The sequence below is a fragment of the Bombus flavifrons genome, chromosome 9 (genome assembly GCF_040668555.2).
Source record: "Bombus flavifrons isolate JBK064 chromosome 9, iyBomFlav1_principal, whole genome shotgun sequence".
Lineage (NCBI taxonomy): Eukaryota > Metazoa > Arthropoda > Insecta > Hymenoptera > Apidae > Bombus > Bombus flavifrons.
Genome location: NC_138450.1, coordinates 4,719,257 through 4,737,992, shown reverse-complemented (window position 1 = coordinate 4,737,992; position 18,736 = coordinate 4,719,257). Strand labels below are relative to the sequence as shown.

Sequence of the window (18,736 nt, the reverse complement as noted above, 5' to 3'; positions counted from 1 at the left end):
AAATTCACCATTTCATTTCATCCAAAATTAATATCATATAAATAAGTCTGCAATTACGATAGAATAGAGCGAATTTTGTATAAAATCATAGTAAATTGAAAGGCAATTGCTTCATTAGGTTAGCGTTTTCATCATGTTAAAAGCTATCTGTTTTTCTAAAATTTCATATTATATAATATTTTTTCATATTTCATGTTTAACTTTACATGTTAAGCAAGAATTAGTTCAATAAATAATCCACATTGTAAATTATAAAACTTTAACTACCAATAGCAATACAAATCACATTTTATTGAATTTAAATCATTTTCAAAATTTCGTCTAAATAAACATTATCAAGTACCATCATGTAAAAAAAAAAAAAAAACGGATTTCAATTCTAAAACTGGGATGTTAGATAATCAAAACAAAATCTGGTATTTATGTAAAAATCGTTCTCAAATTTTTTAGTTTTAAACAAAATGAAGAAATATTTATATTTACACGAATATACACTTTGTTCATTATTATGCAGTGTTTGACAGATATGTTAATTTTTTGTACATTTCGAAAGTGTATATTGATATTTGAAGAAATTTAAGTTTTTATTTATTTTGTCTTTTGAAATGTAAAGTAAATATGCTGTAAATTTTGTATTAATTACATATAAAAATTATTAAAATTTTTATCAAAATATTGTATCTTTAAGCAAAATAATTTATGCATTTTATAATCGCCTTTATACAATTAAAAGAGCGAAAAATGTAATATTTTATTTTATGTTTGTAGCTTTAAATAGTGCAATATATATATATTGTGTATATAAACCCTCGCACGATATATATATATATCCCCGATACGATACATATATATATATCGTATATACATACACTTAATAAGCACATATATTGACATTTTATAATCATACTAACGCATCGTAGTAAATATAATTACGATTTTAAAAATTATTCTCTATTAAATTTCTATGTTGTTGATATCCTGTGGTTGAAAATGTATATGATTCTTAATGGCGTTTGCATTGATTTACATAAATTATTTTAACGATATTAAAAGATAATACATGAAATTGTAAGCTTATTAACATTTATATGTATTATTCTATATAATGTATATAATATTTTATGCTTAGGATATGTTAATATTAGTATATATATAGTGAAAGAAAACACGATCAACACAAATCGTTAGTTAGTTTGTATTCGATTTATCAAGTCTGATTTTCTCTATCAATTTAAATGTTCATAATTTAACTATTATATGTATCTGATTTTTAAATATACATACCTTGTTCTGCGGTAGAAATAATATTTGATAATGTCATATCAATTCATAACAGAAGATCGTACAGAAACCAACGGTCAAAAAGACCAGTCGAAATCAATTATAAATGTTAAGTGGTCAACTTTGTCAGAACGTACAATACCGAAAATTCAAGTAACTTTACAGAAAATCCAGTCGGACATTCAAATCGAATCAAATGTAGATTATGACGATTTGTGCGGACCGTGGGTTTATTCAAAAAATCCTCTTCATAGTAAATATGTTGATTCACCGCAGCCAAGTTTATGCATTTGGAAATATTTTACAGAAGAGGATATAATTTATCTTAAAAAGCATCAAGAAAACAAGAATCTGATACGTTCTTTTTTTGGTAAATAAATATAAATGTTACTTTGATAAATAGCAATTATATGTGTAAAACAAAGTAATATCAGTTTTCTTTTACAGAAAATAAATTGTTAAATGAGACTACAGGGAAAAGTAATACTGTTTTTATAAATGTATTATGGGAATTCTTCAAGCTTACTAGGTATTTGAGTATGTTGAATTTATAAAAAATGTTTTCTCTTTAAAATTTATAATTGATATATAATACAAATTTAAAAAGTTAATCTTAATCCATATCTAAATGAATATTTATGGACTTGTATTTTAGGCTAAAATTATTCACTGAAAAAGGTATTTCTGCATGTTTGGGGATCGTGTATTTAACACATTTATTTTTTCTTTCTTATCCATGGTGGACAGCTCAAAAAGTCCACCAGTTTTTTTATAAAAGCATTTTACTACATGTTGTTTTGGTTTGTATATTTCTCTATCAGATTATATATATAGCATATAATGATGGATCTTTAGAGATAAGTAAAAGTTTGTAAAAGTCTGTAATATGTAATTTTTAGTATCCTCCAAACAGTTTGGAAGTATTTACTATAAACGAGTGCAAGTTTTTACTTAAATTATTTCACAAAGCATACATAAAAAATCTTGTTTTGCTGCATATTCTGTGTCATACAAAGTATCATTTTACTCTAAAATTACGTACTCCAGAAAATTCAATTATGAAACATTAATAAAGAAAGTACACATTGACAAATGAATTATTTACTCGCTGTAAGTTTATATTTTTAAATTGACTCACACATATAAATATGAAGAACTTCTATTACATAGTAAATAATATAAAAAAGTCTGATGAATTAACAATTTGTTTATATGTCCGTTAAGAAGTATGATTAGTTCATTTTTAGTAGTCATAACTTTCTATATATGTTCATTTACTGGTAGATGATTGGTAACCGCAATCGTGGTTTTCCTCTGCCCCTACATCTGTATTCATCCTGTTAAAACAGTTTTCACTACATTCTACATTACTTTTTCGTAACTCGTTTACTAAATATTTCATTTGAGGGAACCACGAACCGTTACTACACACTGACATGCGCTGTGTTGTCCTTGTAAGATTTAGTTTCTATATGAAAGAAAGTATTTAAATTTAAGTCAATTAAGATTCATAAAAAGATCTTATAATTCATGGTAAATAAAGCAATAAATATATCAGATTTTACATTATGTTTCAAGGAAGTATTTTAGTAAGAATCTTAAATTTAATACATATACTGTAATATAAACTGCCTAACAATTGTTTAGACTACAATCAATTAAACATAAATAACAAATTACCCTGATTTCACCTGTTGGGTGAACATAATGGAACATAAATGGAACAGAATTTGAATGAAGAATTTACCAATATGATTAATTAAAAATAATTCAAAATAATTGACCATAGATCTATAGATTCATTCCAGAAAGATACACAATTATAAAGAACAATATGATGTAAAGAACAAATCTGAATATAAATAATTTTAACTTTCACAAATTAAAGTTTCTATAAAATATATTCTTATCATATTGTTTTATTTGTATGTCATTGTTTCATTAAGTATTGTCTCCCAATTATACCATGAATTATAAGACAACTATTTGATTTTAAAAATATCAAATTATTTTTAGTAGTTTTAACTTTCTAATACTCTAAACAGTATATAGTTAGAACAGTTTGTATTAATTAAAAAAATAAAACAAGAAAGTTTTATGAGTGAAATTACCTTCTGTGATGATACATATTTGGAGCTTGTAGGAAGATGTATATCAATATTTTTTGGTAATATTTGACATCCTACACAAACATTTCTAACATTCCTCCCACCATGTCTATGTATCCGCTTTAGTCTTTGTATTAGTGCATGATTAATGTGTTTTAATCTCCTTGTTTCATCTACTAATACTCTGTAAATTGTTTTGTTGATTATTTTTTAGAGACTTTAAGCTTATAAGTCTTATAATACTAATCTTGGAAATTCTAAAAACACTGACCTCTTTTCAAATTCAAGTTGTACTAATTCCTGTTGTTGGGATTTCAATTTCGTACTAAGTTTGTTTACATATTCTCGTTGTTCTTCCATCCAAACACGTATACAAGAAACGACATATTGCGACTGATTACAAAGTTCCGATCTACTCATTGCCGTTTCTGTTAATTCTGCTGATATGCATGCCAATGATTTATTTTTTAGCTGACACTCTTTTTTTAAATCTAACAAGGATTTGTGTGTCTCTTGCAACTAAAAAAAAATTCATTTTAAATTATTTTTATTGAACTTGTATGTTACAAGCAATTAAATATTTGTTTACCTCTGAAATGATTTCACAATTATTTTGTTCTATTATCGATTTTTCCTTAATAAGATTACAATTTTGTTCCTTGTATTCCTGTAACTGCTGCACTATACAATGATTTGATTCTTCCATTTGCTTAATTTTCTCTTTTTCTCCTTCAATCTAAAAATATAATAAATACTTAAAATTAATATTATGTGATGTAAGATATATATAATCCTTTAGAGATAAAAATATTGGATTAATTTATCACCTGTTGTTGTAAAATATGTAATTGTTCCGCATAAGACTTACAAATATCTTGCAGTTTGCAATGTTCACTATTTTTTGATGAATAGTTTCTTTGAATTTCTTCTAATTCATCTTTAAGTTTATCTAAGCAGTCTCCAAGTATAGTTTTCTCTTTCTCTATAGCTGATAGTTTTAGGCAATAATCCATTTCCTAAAATTAAACAGAAAGTTAAGAGAATTTTCAGTTAGATAAAATATTTAAAGATAATAAGCACCATATTTGTTAAACATTCTTGTAAATCAGCTTCTCGTTTTGTTATCTTGATTAATTGTTCTTGTGTTCTATTAAAATCTTTAGTGACTCTACAATAATTATCTTCAGCGAAGCATAATTGCATTTGAAGATCTTTCAACTGAAAAGAAATAATATTGACATTACTTACAATCTTAAAATTAATATATAATAAAATATACTGTATACTATAGCTTTTAATTGGCAAATATCTTCTTTTGTTTTATCCTCAAAATTGCTATTCTCCATCTTCAATATAGAATTCTCATTCTGAAATAAGACATTTTTGAGTAGTCAATCAATTTTTGAGTATTCTAAAGTAGTAAAGTCAAATATCAAATATTAGTACATACTTTCATCACTTCATAATCTGCCTGCAATTTAGCCATATCATCTGATTTTTCCTTTAACATTGTTTTCAAAGATTGTATCCTTTCATGTAAAGTTGACATCTCTTCTTCTGCTTCATTTAATTCAGATAAATATGCTTTAATTTGTTTATTTTTTGTATCTAACTTTTTTTCGAGTTCTTCAATGATTTCTGTTTGTTTTTTTATAACAATTTCATTATTCACAATCTGACTGCATAAATCATTAATCTGCACATAATGAAATAAAATATCAGTATGATTTTTTACTTAACTAGAATTTCACATTATAATTATTAGAACTGTTTTTCTTATTGTGAAATATACCTGTATCTGCCTATCCTCTAATTTTTTTAACAATTTCTCAAATTTTGTGTTATTTTCCTGAGATAACTGTAACTTTTCTAACAAGTCCTCTATTTCGATAGTTTGCTTTTTTAAATCACATTTAAGTTGTTCATTTTCATATTGTAGACAACACTCTGTATCTCTTAATTTTTGTAATTCAAATGAAATTTGTTGAACATAAGTACCACTTTCTTTTTCTGTTTTCAGTTCTTTGTCAATGATGTCAAAATCCAATTTATATTTTTGTAATTGTCTTTTCATATCTTCGTTTTCTCCAATTAAAATTCCAATTTCTGATTGCAAGTCATGTTCATTTGATAAATTTTTACATTGTTCCGTATTATTATATGTTAAGTCACTCCAATCAAATATATCTTGAGTAGTGCAGTTTTTGTCTTTAACTTCTATTTTATATTGACATCCTTTATCTTCAGTAATCTTTGTTTTATGTTCAATCTTCAACGTTTCTTTCCTAAATCAATTAACAGTACAGTATTTCTTAAAATATATATCATACTTCTACATTAACAAAATTCTATATTAAGATATTACCTTAATTCCAGCAATTTTCCTTCTGCTTCTTGCCACAACATTTTTGTGTTCAAATATTTACTTTCCAAGTAACATTTTGATTGTATTAAAGTATCTCTCTGAAATGATATTAACATATTTTGGACATAGTTTACAAGAATATATGTTTATGAAATAAAGCTTGTTATACCTCATTTTTTAGAGCTTGAATTTCATTTACTCGAGTTTCCAGTTGTTCCTAAAAAATTTATATTTATTAATAGATACAATTATTAAAATTAACTCTCTTTTAATATCTTAATATTAAACTAAATACTGTAAAAACTAACAGTAACTTATATCTAGTTTAATAACTATACACAAATACAAAATGCAATAAAACTCTGATAGTAAGAAATATATCATCTTTTTATTATCAGAAAAAATATGTACAACAATTTTGAGTTATTATCTACAGCAATATTTCAAATTCCTCTACCTGTATTGTTTTTAAAATTGAATAATATGTGATATGGATGAAAGTAATAGCTGTGCTGTTATCGTATTCCATACTACTAATTTTTTGTTGAAGATTATGAATTGCGTCTCGTTGTAGCTCTAACAATTTATCTTGTTTAGCTGCCTATATGAAAGGAATATATTATTATAAATGGTATTTAATTTCGCAAACAATAAATTATATTCTTAATAGATTAATAAAATTAATTATAGATAAAAGAGTCTATTATACCTCTGCAAAACATTCATTATATTGACTTTGAGTTTCTTCTGCATACACTGTGAGTAAACGAATAGCTTCAATTTTTTCTTCAAACTGTAAATTACAAAACTGTTCGATTGTTTTCCTACAAATAATACTTCAAAATGTGTAATAAGTTCATATTAACAACACCACTAAACACAAATGTTGCTTTTAAGTATCACAACCCATTATCAAGTCACACAATCGACTTCTACAACACTATATTTGAAACTAAACAAGAAAATTATATAGTGTTAGTTATCTAAAATTGTTGGTATGGTCAAAATATGAAACAAAATACATGCAAGTTATTTATTCAGTTATTTATTGTAACAATAAACAGTGATAAACTTTAATAATAAGTAATATATTGTTATTATTAATGAGCATAATTTTTGTATACAGAAATACATATATTTTTATTTTAAAACAATAAGATATAGACTTCTATTAAATATTTTTAACAATCATCAACAATATTTACAAAAATGAAGTGTTGGGCATTAATAAATATATTGCACAAGTAATATGTAATATATATGTAATATATGCAATTTTGAGGTATTGCTTAATTTAATTTTTTGAATTTAAATACTATTTAAATATTACAAAATTATAGAAATTTAAATATTTTCAATAATGTACAATTGTTTTAAAATTAAAGATATGTTCTATATCTAAAATATGAAACTGATTTCAATAATTCTATAATTATTATAATCTGTCAAAATTTTTTAAATTATGCTATAAATTGCTATCTTATTTTCTAACAAAAGTATGTTGAATGTCTGTTTTTACAAATAAGCTATATGTTACTTGCACATGTTTCACTACACGTTTCATTACAAGTTAACGTTTAAACATCATGCACGTTTCTTTGACTGTATACTGCAGATGAAATTGTAGGCCACTGTTCATTCATATCACTCACTGTTCTATGTCCCATTTGATCTATACATTTTTTAGCTTCCACTACAGCATTTTGTAAGTGACCAATAGTTTGAACTTGAAGCTCGTTCTAAAAACGAATATATTTTTATATCAACTGACAGAGGAAGTTTTTATATAAACTAGAGTAAAACCAATAAATAAAAATAGAAATTTCTCCTATAATAATTATTAATAATATAAAATTAATACAGACCTGTTCTAATAATTCTTTCTTTTCCTTTTCGTATTGAGAAATTATTTGATCTTGATTATCAATCTAGAAATGTGTATATTACATACTGTATTAAAATTTTGATACTTATAGTTAACATACCTTTAATAATAAATCTTGATAGTTTCTTTCTAATTATCACATTTTCAATAAAATAATTGTATGTGTATATCAATTTTGCATCATAAATTTAGTATAAGTGATGTATAAAGTTACTTAAATTTATCCAAACAGAAAACTTAAGTGATATAACTTAAGAATTAAATAGATAAATAGATAATTACTTTTGGTATTAAATTCTAATCTAAATATTAATTTTTGATAATTATAAACATTATAACTTCCTATAATTTATGTATGTTATACATACAGTTAGTCTACAGTCATTCTTATTAAATATTACAAATGATTCTTTTTTAAGATGTTTTTGAATATTAACATACCTTTTCTTGAAATTTTTTGTGAAGTTCTTTTAATTCAGCTTGTGTCATTACAATGGAATCCTTTTGGATTTTAATAATTTCATCCATATTTTCTATCTGTAAATATAATAGTATTTAGATGCTGTTAATAATTTTGTCCAAATGAAAAAGTGAAATAATAGTTACAAGCTTATCTTTAGAATACAATGTATTCTTGAGTTCTTCAATTTCTTGGGTACAATTATCTAGTTCATTTTCATACTTTTGTAATTTTTCTAGTAAATTCATTAATGTCTTTGCAGAAGAACAGCTATTAGATGAATCTTCACAAATCTAAAAAATATATTATTCCAAAATAAACAATAATAAAAATTTGTATGTATATTATAATGTGTAACTTTTACACAGTAGATAATGAAAATAATGAAATTTAATCAAACCAATTTTTTGAATTCTGCTTTAAGTTCTTGAAGGCCAGTTTTTGTTGATTTTATGGTGTTTTGCAGTTTTTTAAATAACTGAGGTGCAGTCTACAAATATAAATCTACCTATTACTCTTACTTTAATGACTTATTTTGTATGAATAATTAATAACACTTACCATTGTGTCATATCTGAACTGATAACAGCCATACCGTAACAAAGTTTCTTCCATGCTATGTTCATTGTGCTTTTATAAAATGTAAAAAAGAATTAAAAAAATTTTTTTAATGATGTAAATAAGAAAGATATAAATATAATAATCAGACTTTTGCAAGAAATCAACTTACAGAAGAATTTAATAATTCTTTAGATCTTTTTAATTCAATTTCGCTATCATTCAATTGCCGCTGAAGAGTACATTCAATTTCTTTTTGAAATTTAAGCTAAAATTCAAATACATACAAAATAATTTTATCTAATAATATTGTAATACTCTATATTAAATAATTGTCTATATATATTTACGGTATTTTCTAATTCTATAATCTTTTTCTTTAATTTCATATTATCTATGGAATGAGATCGTCTATAATTATCTGCTTTTGCTTGTGTTATATGCAGTTCCTCTTCTATTGATTGAATGTTATTTCGTAAAAAATTGTTTGCTTCTTCATTGCACTTTGCCTGCAGAAGTCAAATTTGTTAATAGGTATAAAAATATACCACAATTTATTAAAACAACAATCAGTACGTCACTGTTATCATACTGTATTACAGAAGATAATTAAATATTACATACCTCATGTTGTAGTATTTTAACTTGATCTTGTAAGTCAGTTACTCTACATTTCCATGAACATGTTTTCTTATCACATTCAGGGTGGAGTGATGACTGTAAAATATTTATTACAAATAAGTAAATATGATATAATATGATATAATTAATATAATTTATAAGTTCCTCACTTGTGACAACTTATATTTTAATTCGTCATATTCTTTCCTTAATTTATATACAGCTTGTTTAGTTTGCAGTATCTCATTTAAAATCTAAAATAATATAATATTTTTATGTTAAAGTGATCACAGAGAGATTTGGGAATAAATAACATGAAATGATTAAATGACATAAAATATTACTTGTGTATATAATTGAGCCTCCATAATATTATAATCAGATACCTATTACATAATTGGAACAAAATTAAGTGAAATTTTACTTTAATTACAATATAAATATTAATGTAATATAAAAATGATAAATACATACATGTTCTTTTGGAGAAAAAAATGATTCCAACACGTTTTTTACTTTTAAATGAATCACATCAACTTCTTCTTCTAACTTCTGTAATTTTTGTTCTTTTTGTGAAAGTGTCAATTCTACTATGTCATGTTCTGTCAACTGCAAAGAATAAAGCTCAATTAAGTAAAATTGAAATTAAGAAATAGTTAAGAAATATTTATAGTAGTGAATACACAACTGCTTCATCTATTTTTTCTTGTAATTTTCTTGTAGATGAATCTACTTCACAAAATTGGTTCTTCATTTTTTCAAACTCTTTTACTATGCAACATCCCTTAAATAATTTAAATATTATTCATTTATTATTAATATTTTAACACTATTTTATACAATAAAGAATTTCAAAACTTTACTTGAACTTGAAATATTTGCAGACTAGATGATGTTTGTTCTATTTCTTCGATTACTGAACATAACAGGTCGTAGTTGGATACATTTTCTGCAAAACTAGATATATTTTCCTAAAATTTGAATAGAATAATTAACTTAGTTAGCCAGATACTAAACTTAAGTAGAGAAATTAAATTCGTTCTATACATTGGTCTGCATTTCATTTATATGAATTGACAATTGGGATTGGGACAGATTTATTTCATTTTTTATGTCTTTTAATTTATTCTTTCTTGAAGTAATTCTATCATTATGTCTTATTCTTTCTTCTCCCTATAATGAAGAGAAAAAGTTTATTAATTGCAAGGTGATAACATTAAATATAATTAAATTTAATGATTCTTACTTGTAATTGTAATTCATTAATTACTTCTGCTATTATCCCCCGACTTTTTATTAACTGATTTTGTACATTCATAACTTCTTTATTCAAATCAACATACTGTAAAGATCTTGTCATTAATACAAAATCATGCTAGTAATATGTAATTAACACACAATAACTTTAATATATAATTCACCTTTTGATGTCTACATTTAAATGAAGAAACAATTATATTTATTTCATCTTTCATATCTTCCATAGTAAGTTGTGCTTCAACAATACATGCTCTGAATATGTCCATTAATTTCCGTCGGTTAATGTCCGTACTTGGCTAAAATACATTAATTTTTGTTCCTCATGTTAATAACTTACGTTACAATTTATCATAAAACATTTATTGATAAAATTTAAATATTATTTAACATAATACTTACTAAGCAATTAAAATCTTCTACATGAAAAAGATGATTATTTTCCACTTGAAGCTAGAGCATAATATAGAATATAATAAATAGTATAATATAATATTTAAATATACAAAATTATTTCTTCACTATATGAATGATTTAAAAAATTGTACATACTAAAGAATTAATTATTTCAATTGATTCCTCCTTTTTTAAATATATTTTGTCCACATATTCAATATTTTTAGCTAATGTATACCTTATATTATCCACATTATTTTCATTATCAATCGTTTTGTATTCCTGTTCAATTAGAAATATCAAACAGTTCTTTTGTAAATAATTATTTTCATAAGAAATTTACAAGTATTGTTTATTAGTATAACTATTTTAAAACAATGTTAATAATAATAAACATTTTTCAATTAAAAATATATGTGCTAAATAATATAAAATTTTTATTTCTCTACATTTTATTACAATTGAAAATATATATTATGTGCAAATACTATCGGAATCAATTAAACTTTCTGTTTTTAAAAATACTGGAATTCCTTATTAAATTGAATTATTCTTCTTACGATTTCTTCGCGATATTACAGACAACTGAAAAATGTTTATTCATAAGATCTTTATCCAGAGATAGCTTATTAAAAATGAAGTTAAACATATCGTCTAAAAAAAATATTCAAAAAGATAACAATAAATTCTTCTTTTTATATTACTTAATCAGAAAATGACATATTCTATTCAATATCTTGTTGACATAAAAATGTGCATTTGTATGTTACCAACTTTATCTTTTCTGCCGCACAAGTTCTCTACAGTTTTTTCCAATTCTATCTTTAAATTAAAGAGGTCTTCCTTTTCCTGTTCCATGAATGATTTTACTTTACTCAAATATAATAAAATTTGATTCTAAAAATTAAAATCCATTTAAAACAGTATTTGACAATATTAAAATGTATATCTTTAAACACTAAACTTTCAATATTTATATATATATTACCTGTTGATTTGTAGGATTCCTTGACCTCTTAACATCCTACAAAAAAGAGTGTGGAGAAAAGTATAAGCAAGAAATATGTTAAATGCAAATGAAATATTAATTATTTTGATGTAAATGTTAGAAATAAAATGCAATCATATTGAAATATAATATAAAAGGGACTAACTTTACATATAATATATAATATATTATTAATAACTTATAAACTGAATGTTAACATAATGATTTAACATTTCAATTACTATATCTATTGAAAAACGTACATTAATTTTCAGATTTTTCGAAAATAGAAGTATCTTTGTTGTTTAATAATTGTTTGTGTGTATTAACAGATGGTAGTTTTTTGCTATATTTCAAGATCTTTTTATCAATATCATGAAAACTCTTATACATATCAGTTTTATTATATTTAGTATTCTTATGACAATTTATTATTTTTGTTTTTAAATTATTGTGTTTTGTTTTCATTGTAGATACATCTTTTGTTGATTTATTATGATTTAAAATATTGTTAACGTAAGTTTGCAAAAACGAATCATTATTGTGCTCAGCAGATGTATACATCATTTTTGGTATCATAATTTTCTCGCATAATTTATAAAAAGATTCCATTTCTTGATTGTCAATAGTAACTTTATCATAACGATTACAAGTATAAGGAAAGAAGTTAGAATATAGAAACTGAAAATAAAAAACATCATTGTTATCCATTTACAAATCCACGAATTACTGTTTATACCTTAGCTCGTCTTAATTTTCTTCGCATTTCTTTAATAATGCCTTCTTTAAAATGAATTTGCATGTTTGTAGAACGACATTGCTCTTGTAACATAGTTACTTGTTTTTGCAGAGACGTTACTACTTCGTTTCTTTCTGTCACTTCTGCTGTTAAGACAATTTGCTTCTCTATAAATTCCTAACAGTTGATACAAATAGAATTATAAATAAATTATCATTGAATAATAAAATATACATTCGAGCAAATAGCACAAACTTTTTGTAGATTAACCATTTGCTGCTCTATTTCTTGAATTGTCTTGTACTTTTCATTCAACTGAATTTTTAAATTATTTAAACTTATATCGCTATCACGAGTTACTATTATCAAATTAGATTCCGCGTCACGTAAGCGTTTCTGCAAGTTTTTTGTTTCTAGATTTTTTTCAATGAATAGCTTTTCCACAATACCAGCCACTAACATAATCTGAATAGCAACAAAAGTTTTAAAGATAATTTATCACTATATTAATCTAGCGAATCTCATACATTTGAAAATATTTCATATTTCAACATGATTGCCTTGTTATTCATTATTTAATCTATGTAATTTTCAATTACTTCACTTTATCAGAAATATAATTATATAGACATATACATTCATATATACTTAAAGTTGTGATTCAAAAGTATTAACTTACTTAAGATAATATTAACTTACATCAACAGGTTCTTGATCATTTACTATAAATGAGCTACATGCAATTTGCTCAGTAAATTTGACATGTTTTCTAAGATTGTCACTAAGATTTTGAAATTGAGAAACACATGCTTTAACGGTATCTTCTTTTGTTTGCAATTTTGCATTAAGATCTATTAATTTATCCTCTAACTCTTTTTGATATCTAAAAAACATGGAATTTAGTGTTAATAACAAATATATTAAAAAATATTCATTATTTAAATTCATTTTTCATTTTCACTTACACAATCATTCTTTTTTCATTTTCTTGAAGATGTTTGATTTGCAATTTTAAGGACTGCATCTTTTTATGACTTATATCTCCCTAATTTTAAAATCATAAAGTTAATTTCAAACTTTCATTACTCATACATATTACAGTAAATTTAAATATAAGAAGAACAACAATTTGTACATAATTATATTACATACCCACCATTTATTTTACATAAAAATTATATAGCACATTTGACAAAGAATTTATCAAAAAGAGTGTAGGAGATTAAAATATAAAACAAACAACATATACCAATTATATATCTATATATATATATATATATATATAGCAAAAAGTAAAAACTTAATTAAAGTGTTGTCGAATGGGTAGGATGTATCATGCAAATACTTCCATCTAATGGATAATCTGATTTATTCATGAAATCATGACTAATTTGTATTCTAAGTTTGAATCTCTTATCAGCATCTACATTTATATTTACCTGATCACAGGTACAGCTGCAAAAGTATAAAAGAAATTATATTACTTTATTTATTTAGAATATTTAATTAGCCTGGCAGCACACACTTGGAAATCCAACAGATCCCTACCATGTGGATTCTTATTTTATGTGGATTTCCATTCAAGTTCATGTATATACTGCCAGGTTCATGAAACTTAATAGGAACTTACTTAGTGGGGACAGGTATATCACTAGGTTGAATTTCAAAGAATTTTATATCATCTAAATTCCAATGATTTTCTTGCACTGCACGTCGTATTAGTTCTAATAATCCTCTGATATCACTTTGAAGAAATTCTATTTTTTGTTGCATATATTTTTCATCTTTTTCTAAGATACTTACACGATTTGAAAGTGTATGTATAGTCTACAATAATTATTATTTGTTATATAAATTTGCATTATATATATATATCATACCATAGTAATCTCAAACATCATACCATTTCTGTATTCATTGACTTTGACATGTTCCCAGAAACTAACACTGATGAATTTTTTAATTTTTGCTCCAATAATTTGACTCTATTACAAGCAGCTTGCTCTAAATCCTCTACTACTTGTACTAGCATAACATTTTGCTCTTTTAAATTTTTTATCCATTCTTTTGATATTTCTAATTTCATCTGTGAAATATTAAATAACAATAAAAGTAGAAGTTTCACATTAATAATTGAAAATATAGAGAAATATACAATCATTTCCATTGTTTTCTTAATTTATTATTGTCAATTTTCTTGCAAAAAGGAATAAATATTTTTAATGTTTTACATTTGCACTTATGCAAATAAATTAAATTAACATTATATATTATAAAAAGACTTACACAAACTTGATCAAATTCATTTTCGAACTCTCGATCAACATTTTCAATACGAGTTTCGTATAATTTTTGAAACTCATCGATAATTGTTAAAGTTTCAGTTTCGCCGCAAAATTCCCCGATAGTTTTATCAATAGCAGTACAATTGCAGTCTTCATCAAAAATCTTAGAAATCTCTGGGATAGATTCGATCGTTGAATCAAATGGGTTCATGGCACATTAATGAGAAGGTCGAATAACATGAATAAATTATTAGTTTATTAAATTAAAAGTCTTCCTACACTCAGTTTAAAAATAATCTTAAAATAACCATCAACATACTAGCTCGCCATCTTATCATTAGAGTTGTCAACGTTTTTTTACATCCATGAGCAATAGTTAAGTAAGAAGCATAACTCTATCCTTTTTTAAAATTCCACTTACAAATAGTTCAAAAAGCAGCTTTAATATTACTAAGAATAATTTTTCAAATATAATTCTAATTTATTATATACACATTTTTTTTAATTATTAATTTCGCTTTTGATAACGAATTTGATTTAGTTATTAATATTTTTATTTGATTTTTATATCATAAACATTTTTACATTATGAGTCGTATTTTTCTACAAAAGAGAGGAAAATCCTTAATACTATTAATAAAAACTGAAAAATTATATAAATATGTATAAAATGACATGAATATATAAATGATAATTATAACAATCTAACTATAGCCTTATTAATTGATCGAAATTCTATCTTGCTAACTGGCCCTTACTATTCTCACCTATTTTTTGTTTAAGTTTTTCGTAACAGAATTCCTGGTGATAATTCTTCGATAATTGAGCAGTGGCCAGATTTGTTCCCTAAACGTGGTCAGTTAGCAATTCACTATTGTATTTCAAAAAACATATTTGAGAAAAGAGTTCAATGATATCTTACGGAATTAATTACTTTTTCACCAAATCCAGGAATTGAATCAACATTTTTAAAAATTTGATTAATCAACTCTTACAAACATGAATAGGTTATAGCAGTTATATGTATTAAATCACAGTTTATAGGTTTAGTTTGACTTATTTTAACCACGTGAATAATTATTTTTACACATAAATAATTAGTTATTTTGAAAGAAATTTTTGATATTCTTGTTGTCTTGAAACGTATTTCTTACTAGTATATAATGTGACTAAAATATTTTTGATTTATGTAATGAAAATTAAATGTGACAATTTATGTAAGTTATTTAATTTATCATTTGCAATAAATATCTTTAAAAAAGACATAAGCATGTGTTTTATAAAAATTTTTAGATTGCTTGCCCTGAAAGATATCTCATAATTTATTCAACATGAGTAAAAGAAAACTTGAAGAAGAAGATAAGACCAAGCAACACAATGAAAATTTTTCAGCAGAAATAAAAAATGTTAAACGGATTCTATCACGTTTGAAATCAGATAAAGGTGACATATTACCAGGAGGTTTACTAGATTTACCCATAAATATTACTGTTGATAAATTACAAGAAATTTGTAATGCACTTCTACAAACTGAAGAATCAATACCTTTTGCTTTTTATGTAAATAACATTGAGATCACAGATAGTTTAGAAAACAGTATCAAAGAAAATTTTAGCATTAGTGAGGATGTAATTGATATTATATATCAGCCACAAGCAATTTTTAAAGTTAGAGCAGTTACACGGTGTACTGGGTCATTGGAAGGTATATATTTTATTATATAAAATGATAGAACTTTATATTATATAAAGTAAAGGCATTTATTATATTCAGGTCATAAAGAGGCTGTAATATCAGTCGCTTTCTCACCAGCTGGAACATGTTTAGCTAGTGGTTCTGGAGATACAACAGTAAGATTTTGGGATATATATACGCAAACTCCACAGTATACATGTGAAGGTCATAAACATTGGGTATTATGTATATCATGGTCTCCATGTGGAACTAAGCTTGCATCTGCATGTAAAAATGGTACAATTTTATTATGGAATCCAAAAACAGGGACACAGATAGGCGAGTAGTATTAGAAGTTTACTTTTAATGAACATAAATTAGTAGTATGATTTATATTTTACTCTTATAAATTTGTAGGAAAAGCAATGTTAGGACACAAAATGTGGATCACCTCTTTATGTTGGGAACCATATCATAAAAATCCTGAATGCCAGTATTTAGTTAGTGGTTCAAAAGATTGTGACCTGAGAATATGGGACACAGTACGCTCACAAACTATTCGTACTCTATCTGGTCACACAAAAAGTGTGACATGTGTTAAGTGGGGTGGTAGTGGCCTTATTTATTCTGGTTCACAAGATAGGACTATCAAAGTATGGCGAGCTAAAGATGTAAGTTTTGTAAAAATACTTTGAACATTGTAAAATTATTAAATGTTTCATTAAAATTGATTGAATATATTTAGGGAATCTTGTGTAGGACTTTAGAAGGTCATGCACATTGGGTGAACACTTTAGCATTGAATGTGGATTATGTACTTAGAACTGGTTCTTTTCATCTTGGAAAAGATCAAGAAACAAATGAAGATCGCGTAGAATATGCAAAGAAGCGTTACGAATCTGTAGGGGAAGAACTACTTGTTTCTGGTTCTGATGATTTTACATTATTTCTATGGAGACCAGAAAAGGAAAAGAAATTTATTGGTATTATTCATTATTACATAAATACAATGAGTATCATAAAGTAAAAATATTTATTTTTTTATTATTCATTTTAGCAAGAATGACAGGACACCAACAGTTAATTAATGATGTGAAATTCTCGCCAGATGGTCGCATAATTGCATCTGCTTCATTTGATAAGTCTATAAAATTATGGGAATCAAATACAGGGAAGTATATAACTTCATTAAGAGGTCATGTGCAAGCTGTATACTCAATCTCATGGAGTGCAGATTCCCGTTTACTTGTCAGCAGTAGCGCAGATTCTACCTTAAAATGTAAGCAAATTACATCTAATATGTTAATTTGGACCTAAATTTGTTATTAAAATTGTTTTACATTTTTATCCTAGTATGGAGTTTAAAAACAAAAAAACTTTGCCAAGATTTACCTGGTCATGCAGATGAAATTTATGCAGTGGATTGGTCTCCAGACGGGTTGCGTGTTGCATCTGGTGGAAAAGATAAAGTTTTGCGACTTTGGCAGAATTGAATAATGTATATGACAATAAAATTTTTAATATACAGTTTCGAAATTTTGTTTATTTTAATTACATTCACTCATTGTAAGGGGTCTGATAGGATGAACTTCATGGGAGTCAAACGGTATGAACACTTTACGAATTACGTGTATGAACCATTTTTTCTTTTTTTTCTAGTTTTTCAATATCTTTATTTACATTTACATAACGTAATGCAAAATTAAATGTTTTACCACAACATACGTAACTCTTCCATTCATAGAACACAATGAAATATTACAATCTACCCACAACTCAGTTTCTATATATATATATATATATATATATATATATATATATATATATATATAATATAGTATATGTAAGATATATATATATATAATATAGTATATATAATATAGTATATATATATATATATAGATAGTATAGTATATATATATATATAATATAGTATATGTAAGATATAATATAATATAGTAAGATATAATATAGTATATATATATATATAGATAGTATAGTATATATATATATATAGATAGTATAGTATAGTATAGTATAGTATATATATATATATATATATATATATATATATATATATATATAGTATGGTATATATATATATAATATAGTATATGTA

At 24.7% G+C, this 18,736-nt stretch overlaps 3 protein-coding genes across 5 annotated transcripts; 2 read left to right on the top strand and 1 right to left on the bottom strand.

Moving 5' to 3' along the window:
- Window positions 1–192: 192 nt before the first annotated feature.
- Window positions 193–2,374, top strand: LOC138183630 (uncharacterized). Its single transcript, XM_069120850.1, has 4 exons — window positions 193–1,651; window positions 1,729–1,810; window positions 1,937–2,081; window positions 2,181–2,374. Exons 1-4 carry the CDS (start codon window positions 1,315–1,317, stop codon window positions 2,349–2,351), a joined length of 735 nt encoding a protein of 244 aa, XP_068976951.1. The 5' UTR covers window positions 193–1,314; the 3' UTR covers window positions 2,352–2,374.
- On the bottom strand, window positions 2,074–15,304 carry LOC138183629 (putative leucine-rich repeat-containing protein DDB_G0290503). Its single transcript, XM_069120849.1, has 40 exons — window positions 14,945–15,304; window positions 14,562–14,744; window positions 14,289–14,485; window positions 14,098–14,113; window positions 13,624–13,703; window positions 13,358–13,541; window positions 11,920–11,955; window positions 11,706–11,828; window positions 11,088–11,213; window positions 10,938–10,988; window positions 10,700–10,834; window positions 10,525–10,620; window positions 10,326–10,451; window positions 10,142–10,249; window positions 9,967–10,062; window positions 9,753–9,887; window positions 9,623–9,664; window positions 9,449–9,532; window positions 9,282–9,374; window positions 9,008–9,166; window positions 8,830–8,925; window positions 8,661–8,729; window positions 8,500–8,589; window positions 8,246–8,392; window positions 8,081–8,176; window positions 7,620–7,682; window positions 7,407–7,493; window positions 6,464–6,547; window positions 6,212–6,355; window positions 5,924–5,971; window positions 5,755–5,852; window positions 5,182–5,674; window positions 4,840–5,085; window positions 4,676–4,756; window positions 4,470–4,607; window positions 4,217–4,405; window positions 3,979–4,125; window positions 3,661–3,908; window positions 3,393–3,573; window positions 2,074–2,749 (listed from the first exon to the last, which is right to left on the bottom strand). The coding sequence occupies exons 1-40, from the start codon at window positions 15,152–15,154 to the stop codon at window positions 2,552–2,554; spliced, it is 5,223 nt and encodes a 1,740-aa protein (XP_068976950.1). The 5' UTR covers window positions 15,155–15,304; the 3' UTR covers window positions 2,074–2,551.
- Window positions 15,305–15,746: 442 nt separating this feature from the next.
- Nle (notchless protein homolog 1) lies at window positions 15,747–18,168 on the top strand. 3 transcript variants are annotated; one of them, XM_069121068.1, is made up of 7 exons: window positions 15,747–16,160; window positions 16,237–16,647; window positions 16,717–16,956; window positions 17,035–17,288; window positions 17,363–17,600; window positions 17,726–17,896; window positions 17,971–18,168. In XM_069121068.1, exons 2-7 carry the CDS (start codon window positions 16,275–16,277, stop codon window positions 18,108–18,110), a joined length of 1,416 nt encoding a protein of 471 aa, XP_068977169.1. In that variant the 5' UTR covers window positions 15,747–16,160; window positions 16,237–16,274; the 3' UTR covers window positions 18,111–18,168. The 3 variants fall into 3 exon arrangements, with proteins under 3 accessions (XP_068977169.1, XP_068977168.1, XP_068977167.1); XM_069121067.1 differs by having other exon boundaries at window positions 15,748–16,108; window positions 17,675–17,896; XM_069121066.1 differs by having other exon boundaries at window positions 15,748–16,160; window positions 17,675–17,896.
- Window positions 18,169–18,736: the final 568 nt, after the last annotated feature.

Bases quoted from the DNA above. Each gene is read 5' to 3' on its own strand.
- LOC138183630 (XM_069120850.1), top strand. From the start codon at position 1,315: ATGTCATATCAATTCATAACAGAAGATCGTACAGAAACCAACGGTCAA. The intron at 1,811-1,936 runs GTATTTGAGTAT...CTTGTATTTTAG, and splicing joins GAATTCTTCAAGCTTACTAG to GCTAAAATTATTCACTGAAA. The intron at 2,082-2,180 runs GTTTGTATATTT...TGTAATTTTTAG, and splicing joins TTTTACTACATGTTGTTTTG to TATCCTCCAAACAGTTTGGA.
- LOC138183629 (XM_069120849.1), bottom strand. From the start codon at position 15,154: ATGAACCCATTTGATTCAACGATCGAATCTATCCCAGAGATTTCTAAG. The intron at 8,730-8,829 runs GTAAGTTGATTT...ATTTTATAAAAG, and splicing joins AAGAATTATTAAATTCTTCT to CACAATGAACATAGCATGGA. The intron at 5,086-5,181 runs GTATATTTCACA...CATTATGTGCAG, and splicing joins TAGAGGATAGGCAGATACAG to ATTAATGATTTATGCAGTCA.
- Nle (XM_069121067.1), top strand. From the start codon at position 16,275: ATGAGTAAAAGAAAACTTGAAGAAGAAGATAAGACCAAGCAACACAAT. The intron at 16,648-16,716 runs GTATATATTTTA...TATTATATTCAG, and splicing joins GTGTACTGGGTCATTGGAAG to GTCATAAAGAGGCTGTAATA. The intron at 16,957-17,034 runs GCGAGTAGTATT...ATAAATTTGTAG, and splicing joins AAAAACAGGGACACAGATAG to GAAAAGCAATGTTAGGACAC.